This window comes from Pyxicephalus adspersus, chromosome 1 (assembly GCF_032062135.1).
Source record: "Pyxicephalus adspersus chromosome 1, UCB_Pads_2.0, whole genome shotgun sequence".
Taxonomy (NCBI): Eukaryota; Metazoa; Chordata; class Amphibia; order Anura; family Pyxicephalidae; genus Pyxicephalus; species Pyxicephalus adspersus.
This window is the reverse complement of record NC_092858.1, coordinates 156,428,214-156,442,439: the sequence shown is the minus strand read 5'-3', so window position 1 is coordinate 156,442,439 and position 14,226 is coordinate 156,428,214. Positions and strand designations below refer to the sequence as shown.

The 14,226-nt window shown below is 37.2% G+C and overlaps 1 protein-coding gene across 1 annotated transcript in view; it reads right to left on the bottom strand.

Moving 5' to 3' along the window:
* The window catches only part of GBE1 (1,4-alpha-glucan branching enzyme 1), a 98,489-nt gene that overhangs the window by 6,667 nt on the left and 77,596 nt on the right, over window positions 1–14,226 (bottom strand). Inside the window, exons 13-15 of the mRNA XM_072431969.1 lie at window positions 11,947–12,118; window positions 4,304–4,488; window positions 2,205–2,335 (exon numbers count right to left, since the gene is read on the bottom strand). Coding sequence (XP_072288070.1) covers window positions 2,205–2,335; window positions 4,304–4,488; window positions 11,947–12,118 — 488 coding nt within the window. The remainder of the gene's footprint in view (window positions 1–2,204; window positions 2,336–4,303; window positions 4,489–11,946; window positions 12,119–14,226) is intronic.

The following is a 14,226-nucleotide window of genomic DNA, read 5'->3' as shown; positions in this document are numbered from 1 at the left end:
TCCCCTTCTGATCACTCATGTGCCGTTCATATTCCCCTTCTGATCACTCATGTGCCGTTCATATTCCCCTTCTGATCACTCATGTGCCGTTCATATTCCCCTTCTGATCACTCTATGCCATTGACTGTCCCCTTCTGATCAATCTATGCCATCGATTGTCCCCCTCTGTTCACTGACTTACCTTTTTTTCTACTGTACGGCCGGGTAACTCCGTTAGGGCAGGGATCAGCAGCTTGCTTCCTGGTGCAGAATCGCGGGGGCGCGTGTGCCGGCTTGTTACTTTCAGTTTCGCTCTGCACTGCAGCCAGCATCGAGGAGACACACACAGGATCGGGTATCGGAGGATGTCCTATTCACGGGTGAGTGCCTTATTTTTTTTATTTTATCAAAAATCGGGGGTGGCTTATTTAATGGGGATGCCTTATAATCGGGGAAACACGGTATGTATTTGTGTGCCATTGTAATAGAATAAAAAAAGGTTTTAAATTTCTAGCAATTATGTGAAAACCCTTTTACTGGTGGACTAATGCTAAACAGCACGGTTTGGCCTACAATGACCTAAAAAAACAAAAGTAACTTATGGGATTAGAAAGATAGCTTTTGCAACCAGTTATGGAGCCTATCATAGAAACTTGTTTGTCTAAATGCTCCTTCTGCACTGCTTAAGACTTGAAAAACCCTTTAGGTATCTTCAGTAAGCTTATGTTAGATCAACACACCCTTGGCGGTAATAAAAAAGGCAATTCACAGTCAGATACAAAATAGGAGTTCTCAAAAGGTCATACAAATAAAAATAATATATAAGCTTTCACCAACTCTATGGGTAAACTTTAGCATCCCGCACATCCATTCTAGCATTGCTTAATTGGCAGACTTTACAATGTCTTAACACACTTGTCCTCCTCACAGATAACTTCCTCTTGACTTCCCCAACTGCACCCACCATGATCCCTAATGTCCCAAAACTTCATAGGATCTCAGAGATGCACCTAACTTCCATAGGTTGTAGCTGCCTCATTGATCCCTCTTCCTCCCAGATAGTAACTGCTGCAAGATGATGTAGCAATATGATATTGCTGCCACTTTTATTATATAAAATAATATGTTCATTTTAACTGTGCACAGGAAAGAGAAGTAAAGAAGAACATTGGAGAACATCTTGGAGTTCAGTTTCAAATGAGACCTGTGGGTAACCGACAAAGCTACATCCACGCTTTCAGGAATCTCAAATAAGTGACTCATTCTAAATGACCTTATTTGCTCATTAAAAGATCGGGTCTCAAGTTGAAAATGTCAAGGAATTTGGCATTTACATTCTAAAAGTACATGTGGTGGTGACATCTGAACAACATGTTTAAAGTTCTGAATATGTGGACAGATATTTAGTGTTCCATCTTGGAATGCACTCATGCAGCTTCTTTTAAAATCCATACACACACTTTGGATTTGCATTAGAATACCATATAATAAAAGACATGCTGGCTAGCTGACCAAATCTGAAACTCAGCAGACATTCCCAAATTGAAAATAAATGAGTGGAAAAATAATCATCGGCATATGGTGAATGACCCAAATTACCACAACTTAAGATTCAGTACCAGCAGCCAATTTAGGTTAGATTTAAAAGGTAATTTGACAGGATCAATTTTTCTTTTCTTTTCCTTATGCAGACCATCCACAAAGATTAAAGTTGGCACCATTTTGTGAGTGATATTCTAAAACTGTGTCAATGAGTTATGTGTCATATTATGTAACTGTGCCAAGGACCCAGCTACTAGAGACTGCACTTTATTTTTTGGATGTTCTTCAGACATGACAAAAAAAAAAAAAAAAAAAGAGTACATGGTTATCCCCTATGCCACCTTCGTGATCGAACGATTTAGTAAAAATATCCCCTGAAATCTGCTTGGTAGCCAACACCCATGAGAGTGTCAATCCCCTGGTCCTCTCACTGCTTGCTTCTGTTGACCTCTGCTTTTCTACTGTAATAACCTGTTGTGGAGGTCAGCAAGAGGAACCTGTTAGAACTATGGGGGGCCAGGAGTTTCACCCTCCCTGAAGTGGTGGTTTTCTTGAGGACCTCAGGGGAAGATATCTCAGTATGGGAAATTAGTTTAATATCTATTTATCTTCATTTAAAATGAATAACTAATTATTTTAAGAACAAGATCTACCATGCTACAACAACAAATATGTAAGGATATTTTCCAGGTGTATTTACAGCCACTCTGTATCCAGTGAAGCTTTTGTAAGGATGGAAATTGAAGACGAAAAGTAGATTTGCCCGCTCAAATGCAATAATTTTATCTCCTTCATGCGTTGTACTGATGTAGGCCTACAAATGAGAAAATTGCAAAATGGTTAACAACTCTGGCTGACAAATAAAATGCCAGGATTGGACAGTGACAGAAGACCTGCAAATATGATCCAACCACTGAATCAGTTTCCTCAGCAGTACACAGATATGCAGATATACAGGAAATGAACCATGAAGGAAACTGTTAAAAAGATAAGGTTGGTCATAAGGTTTATTTGTTTATAAACGTTGCAGGATCTGGCACCTCACTGCCCAATATGGTCCATTCACCAACCCAGATGGAAATTCAGAGGGATACTTGCATCTAGTTGATGGTCACGACAGTTAGGATGACAGATGTAAAGCTTGCTGCATATTGAAAAAAATTAAATTATACAAACCTTACAAGCATTTAAACAGATGGCATATGATAACAACATGTACCTAAATATCTGCTTTTGTATATTTTCCTATTTGGGATCCACAGACTTTAGGTGCTAGGAGTCCCTGAAAAAATAACTTTCTGTTCAGCCAAGGTCTTCCTACAGTCAAGTAAATCACTGGCCTTGTTTCCACATTCAACTAAATATGTGTTGGGGTGGGCAGACAATGAAGGGGGTAGCAGATCTGCATATTTCCCATGACATCATGGGACAATTCTCAATATTCTCAAAATTCCCAATTCTCAATACTCAAAAATCTACCTATGTTGTGTAAAATAGGAAAATGTACCTCTCTAAAACTGAGAAGTGTTGTCTCTCAAACACTAATTTAGACTGCATCCTCCCCAAATGTTTACCAGAACAAATGGGATTCCATTTAAATCGCTAAATTGAAACCCTTCTCTTATGAAATGTGACCCTATTTGGCACCAAATATCACAAACAGAGAAAATCAAAGACTAAAAAAAAAAGAGCATTTAAATCAGGACTAAAATGAACTAGATCATTTTTATTGCTGCAGTTATTGCTCAACTAAATAAACATGGAGTACACCTCTTACTTAGTGTGTATTTTGGGATTTGTGTAGGTAAAACATCAAGCAGTCACAATGTACGCTTCACTAAAGTGTTGGTATATCAGAGAATATCTGTAAAGCTCAACCATAATAACAACTGCTTTCACATTTCTGTATCCAGTATTGTGCTCCGGCCAGTACGAGTTTCTAATACATAAAGGTAAAATAGTTGGAATAATAGAATCTAGCTATAATGGCTGACGGGGACTGTTTAACAGCAACATATGTTTTGGGGTCTTCAATAGCAAATTTCAATATATAATATTGTATTTAATATATTTTAATTGCATTGTAACATTTTAAATAGTAGTTATTTTCAGGTAACAGCGTGTCAATTTTGATCTCATTACGTGGGACCAAAGAACCCTATGATGTGGGTCACTGGCTTTGGTTTGAGAACTTGGGTGTGTTTTGATCGGGACCAGAATGCAACAGAAGAAGCTGGCTGCTGTTTCTATAAGGGAGGGACATGGGGTTTCTAGGATCTTATACACTAAACAGGAGATAGAAACCAACATGCTGATATCCCTGTAAATAGTGTCACTTCCTAATTCCTGCAGCTATAGAACCCTTTCACTATCTGCTATACCATGACATTTATACTGGTTTGCTAGCAGTAAATATTATTAATCACATTGTGTAGTGGTTTTGAAATGTCTGATCACTTTATTATAGACTCCTGTTCTTGCATCTACAAGCAGATTTTATTTGCTTTCCACCTCAGGTTATTCAAAGCTACAAGTCCATTTTCTAAAGAGCTTGTCTATTATTGTTGAATTTAATTAAACTAGTATTTACATTGACATTCAACAAAGATCCATGCCTCATATTTTCAGATTACAAAGATCTTGAGAGTGGGAGGGAGAAAATCTAGTGCCTTACCCCCTTCATATAACACTGAATCAATAAACTGAAAGGCATTCAAACTGCAGTGTAAGCAGAAGGACAACCAAGTTATATTTCACAAATTACATTTTGCAGAATTCTTACCGGAGGAGCAGCCAACCAACCAAATTTTTCTTCTAATTTATTCATATCTCGGTCAAAAGCATAAAGAAATCTATAGCGCAAAATCTGGTCATCGGCCAAATGAAATTGTCTCCTGGCATAATGGTAACTTTCATTATTTCCTTTTCTTGGAAAGTCCAGCCATTCAGGATGGCCAAATTCATTACCTATGAAAGCAAAACTTGCATTTTTACTCCATAATAAATCAGTCAAAGTGATGCATTTATGGATTTACATGGAATGCAATTAAGACAGGTCAATAAACATATGTAAAAAAGGTAACGCTTTAAGCAGGGTATACCCTGGTAGGTATATACAGTTGTAGTGAAACATTATAATACATGTAAAACACAGCACAGGTAATTACAAATATGCACATAAATGTGTGTAAAATGCACACCCACACACATAATTTTCTATATAGTCTGCTTGTAGGTCCACACTCCAAACTTAGTGACTGCTTCAGCAGTGACTGTGCCTCAACAATGCCCTAATATGTAGTAATACCACTAGATTAGGCTGCGTACACACGTACAATAATTGGCGTTGGAAAGGCTCTTTCATGATCCTTTCCAATGAGAAACGACTGTGTGATGCATTAATGAGTGCTGTACATACAGCACCATTCTGCTCTATGAAGAGGGGAGGGGGAGAATGATGGAGTGGCACTTTGCTGCTCTCTCTCCTTCTTCACTTCCATTATGATCGTTAGTAGTGTACCGTCCATGGGCAGGGGCGGTCGTTTGGACGACGACCACTGTACACATGCAAAATTCTTGTTGGATATCAGCCGATTATTGGACGAGAACCATTGCACGTGTGTACCTAGGCTAATTGTTTAGGATGAAAAACAGATTGTAGTCAGAGGGAACAAGGCCAACAAAGTATAAAGAGTACTGAAAAATTTCCAACTAGCATTCAAACCTAAACTCAATTATAACCACTGTGTGGCTTGGATTGTTTTCTCGGTAAGACTACACCCAATTGATCAGCTTTTTTAGGGTTTATCCTTCAAATTCGGTCTAGCACAACATATTCTAGTAATGATTTCACCTCTTTTAAGATAAACTAATACTATTCCTTTTCTGAATCCCAAAAGGCAGAAAAAAAAAATCCCGTTTTACACAAAAAAAAATAAACATTTTGACCTGAATTAGGTTCACAAATTTTCATTCCTTCTTTAGCAAAGAAACAGTGGTATAGAACCATAGGCATTTGCTAAGCGTACTGGTGGAGCTAAAATCTAGGTAAGTCAGTGTGCATATTTTATATTCTTCTTTGGGTCCCTAATTATGCTCCCTCCCACACATCACTGTCTGCTAGTGAGGGCCATCATAATTACTGCTAAACAGAGAATTGCAGGAGGTAAACTGGCAGGCAAGCAGCTAGAGATGTATGACATACCAGTGACACAGACCTTACTTCAGGTTGGATTATTAGGGGATTGCTAATATTTTGCTTCTTTTTTTTCGCTCTGGAAATACTGTTATACAAAAAACAGAAACTGTTACCACTCAAAAGAAAGCCCTTATCCAGCAGTGCCCTCTTGGTTTAGAATAAGGGGTCTTTACACAAAATTGGACCTTTCTTTCATCAACACTGCATGTTCCCAGCTTTATAAACTTCAAGTTTATTCATACACTAGGTACAGAGTCAAGAAACAAAGGAAGGATGGAAAACAATGCAAAAGATAATTAACAACTTCTGCAGGGGAAAACAATCTGAAGGTTTTTATCCTCATGATCGCTCTGTAAAAAGCAACATGTGAAGCATGGATAATATGAAGGTAAGTATAGAGACATACTGAGACATACTGAGATTTGGTTTTCTGTAATTAATTTTAGGTTGTTTTTATAAAACGATAAAATGACAAAGACAGGAGCAGTTAATAAAATTTAAAAAACAATGGGGTGCTCATGAATAACAAAAATAAAAACATAGGACTGCAGATTATTCAGTCCTTCTAGGGAAAGCTATTCAAAGCAGATACTTTTATACTGATACAAAGCTGATACTTTAGATATAGCAAGCGATGAGCATTGGCGATGGACTGTCTTGGATCTAAACAGTGAAAAAAGGATGGTGGAGGAGGTTACTTAAAGCCACTCAGGACACAGAAATTTACTTAAATATCAGGCTTTTTTTTAGATCTCATCAGCAAGGTAAAGGTTCTAGGCTGGGCTGGCTGTGTAAGGCTTTTTAAGCTAAGTAGATGATAGAACATCAGTCAAAAAAAATATTCAAAGCAAAAAGCTAACAAACTCTAACTTCAGAATGTAATAAAAAAAAAAAATCTTCAGAAACCAATTTTTACAGGAATTGATTACTTCAACTAACTCCTACATACCTACTGTCTCTAGTAGTAGAGTTGGCAGGAGGGTCCACAGAGTGTCATGAATTAGGGTACAGTAGTTTTTTTTTAAGATTTTTCAGCCACTAATTTTAGAGGCGTCAATAGGTAATATCTATTCAAACACAAAGGTTTAAAAAGTGCAGCATTTGACAATTAAATGCTGTGTTTGACCTGCTTTGCCTACAGTTCACACACCTTGGTTTAGTTTCTAAAGGAACATAAAGAAAGTCAAACACGGCCTTCAAACTGTCATGTGCACTGCTCAATAAAAATAAAATTTGAATTTTGGTGATCTGTGTCTAGGATGCATTCCAAATGTATTGCATACACATAAAAACTAAAACTATGGCTTTACCCCTAGACTTTTCAACCCCACGTTCAACATGCTGGATATGTGCGATAAGGAAAAAAATGTGTTACATGTTAAATTGTCCATATTGTATCTATAAATTAACTAAAGATGGATTTAGAGCCGAACTAAAGTCAAAATAAAAAAAAAAAAACATACTTACCTTTATTTCCGCAGATCCATTGGGAGGTTTCGTCCATCGGGTCCTGCGTCGTACCTGTATCCTTCTTCAGGTCTGGTTTGGAGAAAGGGCCGGGCACTGCCATCTTCCTCACTCATCTTCTGGGTCCCCCTTCGTACATCACCTGATCTTGCTCTGCACAGGCGTGAGATCGGGTAATGTAATGTATTTTTTTTGTTTCTCCCAATAAAGGACATGCGCAGAAAGAGCAGCCAAAAGAGGCTCTGTGCTCCCATTACCTCTTGATCACCACGGTGATCAATACAGAAAGGGGAGGTGCTGCACCCAGGTGTTGCATTAAAATGAAAAATAAATAGAACTTTTACTTTATATAAAAGGGTTGTCTACTCTTTTGCGTTTATAATGAAAGAATGTATACTGCAAAAAAAAAAAAAAAAAAAGAATCATAAAAGGATGTAATATCTAACTATGTTCACATTCAAGAAAGTGCTCTTGCATCGTATTTTTTAAGCTTCTTCATGTTTTCTTAACAAAACAGCTTATGTATTTACCTTTAGGGACCTAAATACTACAGTTCAGTCATTTTGCTGTCTGGTTCTATCTAATCATATTTCTTAAAACCAAAGTCTCCTGAGCAGAAAACTGGATTAAAATAGGTGATTCATCTTTGTTACTTGTAACAGAATTGACTTCTACCAGGAGGGCAAACATTGCTTACCCATAAGCAGAAATTAAAGTCAGTAAAGTAGCACACATGCCTTTTACGACTTTTACGAAAAAGCAGCTAGAATCTCCTTTTGTTAAGAAGATTAGAACACCAGAGGATAAGTATAGGCAGCTTGTTTTTAAAGAAGAACCCTGCTAAGCCATATTTGATGATAAACTGTCAAGATGTCAGAAGAAGTCACATCTGTGTGATTTCCTGTGGCAGGACATGGGTGATTAAAAAATCTATTATATCTACTGTGATCTAATCACCTGCATTACAGCTGTACTTATATATCTTTAGCAAGGTTTTTAATTTAATAAAAATGGAATGGTGTAAAGCAACAAGCGTTGAGCATTTTAATAAGCAGCATATAAAAAGATTGTAGCAGAAAAGCTTTATTCATTACTATGTTTTATAATTGAATATTGTAATTAAATACCTGTCTTTCCATTTTGTATATTTAATGGCCGTATCTAAAACCCCCTCTGTCCATTTCTCCTACAATCTTGTCTTTTACCAAGTGGGCTGGCCACTCAATGACAGTACTAGGAAATATAATACCATATCCTGCCCCCAAAAATGTATACCATTAAATTAAAAGCACATGCACAATAAGATGTATGCAATTTCCTCAAAACAGTGTAAATTGGAAAAACATGCAAATCACCAGATACACAAATACAAATATGAATAGTAATAATAAATATAAATCTGTTCAGGGTTCTCCCTAGAAAAAGCTGGGTGGGGAAGAAGCTGTAGGGGGGTGGTGACCCCTGTATTGTTAACCATCTTTTTAGTAACCACCCGAAAACAGCGGGGTGGTTACTGAAAAATGCCAGGTGGTACGGATAAAAGGGAATCCGGATAAAAGGGGCTGGGGAGAACGCTGCTGTTCAGCCAGTTCTGAGATGCACACACCTCTAGTAAGATTGTACAAATAGGCTGAGACCCTGCTAGTTCATCTTCCCTTCCCCAGTGTGTAATACCTTTAGGCACTCCTTAGTCACTGGCAAGGTACCGATGGATGTGGTTTCTATCTTCAAAAAGGGAGCAAAGTCATTACCAGGTAACTACAGACCTGTTAGTTTAACGTCCATAGTTGGAAAGGACTTAGAGAGTTTGATAAAGAGCCACATAGAGGAGTTTCTGAAAATAATAATATAAGTGATAGTCAGCATGGCTTCAAGAAAGACAGAAGTTGTCAAACAAATTTACTCTCTTTTTATGAGGAAGTAAGTAAACATGTAGACAGTGGAACAGCAGTTGATAAAGTGTACTTGGCCTTTGCTAAAGCATTTGACACTGTACCCCACAGACGGTTAATATGCAAGTTAGGGTCGATAGGTTTAGAAAAGTCAATCTGTAAATGCATAGAGAACTGGCTTAAAGATCACATCCAGAGAGTTGTAATCAATGATTCATACTCTGAATGGTTCAAGGTTATAAGTGGTGTACCCCAGGGTACAGTGTTGGGGCCTTTACTGTTTAACATCTTGTAATGGAATTAAATCCATACAGGATGTCTATAATCTACAAGCAGACCTGGATGTACGGTTTGATTGGGCAGCCAAGTGGCAAATGATTTAATATATAGATAAATGTAAAGTTATGTACTTGGGAGCTAACAACATGCATGCTTCATACTGTCAAGGAGAATACATTTGGGGGAGTCCCAAATGGAAAAGGATCTGGGGGTTCTGGTAGATCATAGACTTAATAACAGCATGCAGTGCCAAGCTGCAAAATCGAAAGCTAGCAAAGTACTTTCTTGTATTAAAAGAGGAATAGACTGCAGAGATGGAGACATCTACCTGCCCCTGTACAAAGCATTGGTCAGACCACATCTGGAATATGCAGTCCAGTTTTGGTCACCAGTTCACAAAAAGGACATTGTGGAATTGGAGAGAGTGCAAAGAAGGCCAACTAAATTAATAAAAGGAATGGAGGAGCTCAGTTATAAGGAGAGATTAGCTGAACTGAATCTATTCTCCCTTAAGAGACATTTAAGGGGGGATAGGATCACCCTGTATAAATATATAAATGGTTCATATAGAGAACTCTCTTCCCCATTATTCACATTAAGACATTACAAAGAACAGGAAGGCACTCTGTGTCTGGAGGAAATGAAGTTTAGGCTCCGGATAAGGAAGGGATTCTTCACTGTAAGGTCTGTGAAAATGTGGAATCGGCTCCCTCAGGAAGTAGTTTCAGCAACTACTATAGATTTCTTTAAGAAAAAGCGGGATGTTTTTCTAGAAGCACAGAATATACCTGGGTATTGAAGCAAACCTGTTGAAGCAAGTTGTACCAGGGTTTTTTTTTTGCCTTCCTCTGGACCAACTATGTCTTATAGGGTTTTATTTCTGGGATATGTTTATTTCCCTAGTGGTTGAACTTGATGGACTTGTGTCTTTTTTCAACCTTACCTACTATGTAAAAGGAGCAGCAGATGCTCACTTTGTTCTCTTCTTCTTTCAACATGTGACTTGTTATCATAAGCACAACATGTGACTAATTATCATAAGCGCTGCAAAATGGCTACTTGTACTACTCTTTCAGCACTCAGTTCTGAGTGTTGCTATGCAGGCGATTACAAGAGGCGGATTCCATTCAATTCAGGTACTTGTATTAGCTTATTTTTTTTTTAATAACCAAATAAGTAGCTACATTTTGAAGAAGAAAAAAATAACACTAATTTTGTTTAATGTGAATACACTGCAAATCTAGCATTAAAAAAGCAGAAGGAATTAGTAGTCGGTACAGATAAAAAATGCCTTCGGCTATGGGCTCAGTATCAGTAATAAAACAACTTCAATAATGTTGGGTACATGTGTCTTACATTTCAAGGTTACCATTTGCATAAAAAACAGCAACATAATTAAACACTGCTGTTTCTCCTATTCTCTGACAGCGTTTAGGCGAAAAACTTTCTTCTAAACCATAATAACTATTAGAATTCATCTGTCCCTAGTCTATATATTAAAAGAAGACTCAACTTGTCCTGTTTATGGTTCTATTCACACCTGCCTATTGTCCTGCAGCAAAATACATGTAATGTACTACAAATGGATGCAAGTAAAACTTTTACTCATTGCTGAAGGAATAGATTAAATATATGTGCTACTGGCTAGCATTTTTTAAGTTTTTAATTTTTGACGATACACTGTGTATTAAGAAGTCCCATCACAAAAGGTTTTAATGTTATTTTATGAGTTTTTAGAGTCTCTGGAAAATCTCTTAACCTGAAATAGAGGAAAAAAAATTTTCATTTTCCATATATACTGCATGGCTTACTTCTATGCAAAAGAGGATGGAGACAACTTAATCCGCCTGAAAAAACAGGGCCAGATTCAAAAGCTCTATCACAAACTAGATATTTGTAATTTATTATGACAACGGAAATGGAAAAAGTATGGTTGGACCCAGGGTTTCCTTTTGTCTGTGCAGAACATACCAATGATGTAGCAGCTGTAACTACACAGTGCAGTAAGGATAGGACATCTGACACATCAACAAGTTTATCAGATGTTTCAGGCTTCTTACATATTTCTTATATAAAAATAGTATAGATGTATAAGACAGTATGTCTGCTGTAGGAGCCCATAGCCTATAGTCTAAGGAAACCAGTTTAGTTGAATGTAACATTAATGGTTTCTTTATGACCTTCACAAAAAAAAAATTCAAGGCTTAGAGTAAAAAAAAAAAAAAAAGATCAAAACGTGATCCAGTTACAAATTAAAATATTAACATGCATACATATAATTAGTATTTTGATTTATGTTGTTTGGAAGTTGAGTATAAAGCACAAAATTGGGTAAACAGGATTAAAAATCCTTTAACAAGTAAGGAAGTTCACATACATTTCAGTTGTATATATCTATTTGGCAGAAGTTCGTTTTCAAAATAATATAGGGAGCCCGACCTAACTTTCAATGGGAATGCAGAATATACAAAGAGGTAAACAGAATAGCAGAGAAGTTTGGGGTGTATGCAGATATGTCATTGTCTGTCATGCTCCCAGGCAATCAACGATGTCAAAGCAGACATTGTGTTAAAACATTATTGAACCTACCGATGAAATTCAGATATCCTTCTCCTCCAAGAGCGTGAGTAAGTAGACGGATCATCTTATGGAGCTGAATACCACGATCAATAACAGATGTTAAAGGAGATTGGACACTCATATTGGTGTACATTTCTGCATCCATTAACCAAAATGCCAACGTCTTATCACCGACCAGCGCCTAGTCAGAAAACAAAGAACAGTTGATATTAATGTCCACAACAAATGGTAAATACCAGGGCTTTATGTTGGCTATACTATATATTATTACACAGTATTTATATAGCCCCATCATATTACGCAGCGCTGTACAAAGTCCATAGTCATGTCACTAACTCTCCCTCAAAGGGGTTCACAATCTAATGTCCCTACTATAGTCCAATGTCATTAATGTAGTCTAAAGGTCAATTTTTTTATTTTTTTATTGGGGGAAGCCAATTAACCTAACCACATGTTTTGGGGTGTGAGAAGAAACCGGAGTACCCGGAGGAAACCCCCACAGACACAGGGAGAGCCTGCAAACTCCATGCAGATAGTGCCCTGTCTGGGATTTGAACCTGGAACCCAGTGCTGCAAAGGCAAGAGTGCTAGCCACTGAACCACATACTAAATTTCTCTTAACTGTCTCATCGACAACCCAAGAAGTGAAAGCGCTGCTCAAAAGCCCTAATATTAATTTGACCACTATGCGGTTAGGTGATCACACCAAAAGGAGATAATCATGGAAATCAGAAAAGTACAAAAACAAAATCAAACTATAGCTTAGTAAATGATAGTTAACCAGACAGCATACAATAACAGCACTTCTGCAACTTTTGACTCCTCTTCTAGATACTATTTAGCCCAACTGTGGGTGAAAAGGGTGAAAGAAGGTATTCTAAGGTAGAGCTCTATGTTGTATGCTATTGGATTATCCATCTTGGTAAAAGCTTTAGGTTAAGTCAATGTGCTGCTGGTCTTCTTTGATGCTCTACTCTCAGCTACACTTTGTTTAGGTATACTTTGTATATAAAGAGAAAGCAGTGAACTAAGACCCTATAACAAAAAAACTTTTAAAAAGGTGGCCAAAGTTTTGTTAATTTATATAGTTGGAAGAAAAATGCTATTCACAGGCGGAATCATAGCATCAAATTAAAGATGGAGGAAGGTCTGCCTATGAATGTTTGCATTGTTGAAACAATGGAGCCCATTGCAAGTTTTAGGCTGCAATGAATGCAACCAACAACTTTATTTTAAAAAAAATGAGGTTTGTGAATTATGATTTTTATCATCATTTTTAATATAAATAAACAGGATTTATATAGTGTGAACATATTACGCATCGCTGTACATTAAATAGGGGTTGCAAATGACAGACAGATACAGACAGTGACACAGGAAGAGGAGAGAACCCTGGACAGAAGAGCTTACAATCTAGAAGGTGGGGGGAAGAACACCCTCAAATATGCATTTTAAGGACCTGGGTGGGTAAATGCATTTTAATCCATTTGAACGCACCAAAGACTCTTACTTGTGTTTGTTTTACCAATATTTGTGCAGAAGAGCGCATACATTTTATTGTTATAGTCTCCTTTTTTCTGTGCTCCTTGGACTAAAGCTGCTTAGACAAGATTATATTACAGTCAGGAACCCAGCTCTCAATGATGCCACACACATATTCTTTTTCTACTTGGCAAAAATCCCAAACTCTCATACCATACGGATTATCACACATCAGAAGATAGACAGCAGATCTTTGGTTACTTATAAAACATGCTCAGAACAATATCTCTAAACGAACAGAGAAATATGAAATAAACCATAGAATTCCAAAATGGTTGCATGATCTGAATTAAAGAAAATAAAACAAAAGCCTAGGAGTGTTTAAGATTAGCATTGTGGTTGTGCTTTACTTGAGCTTTGGGTTCTATTCCTAGGTGTACTATGAGAAGGGGGTTTAAATGTTCAACCCGTGTTTGTGTGGTTCTCTTCCAGCTGGTCAGCCTCAATGGTTACCGCCAGTAGCTTGTGTTTCAGAAGATGTGAGTAATATTAGTGTATGGATAACAGGATATTTAAAAAAAAAATAAATTGAGTAGGGAAGGATCAAAAGCCATCAGTTTATTTTATGCTATGTGTTGTATTGGGGTTATATTCTTGCACCATCTGTGTCACAATACAAAAAGAAAGTAGGATCTCTACAAGGTAAGAATGCCTATGAACTAGGTCCCCCTCCCCAATGGAAGACAAGCACATTTAGGAGATTTATGGAATATGGTGATATATTTTTAATTCCCTGAGACTTCCTTC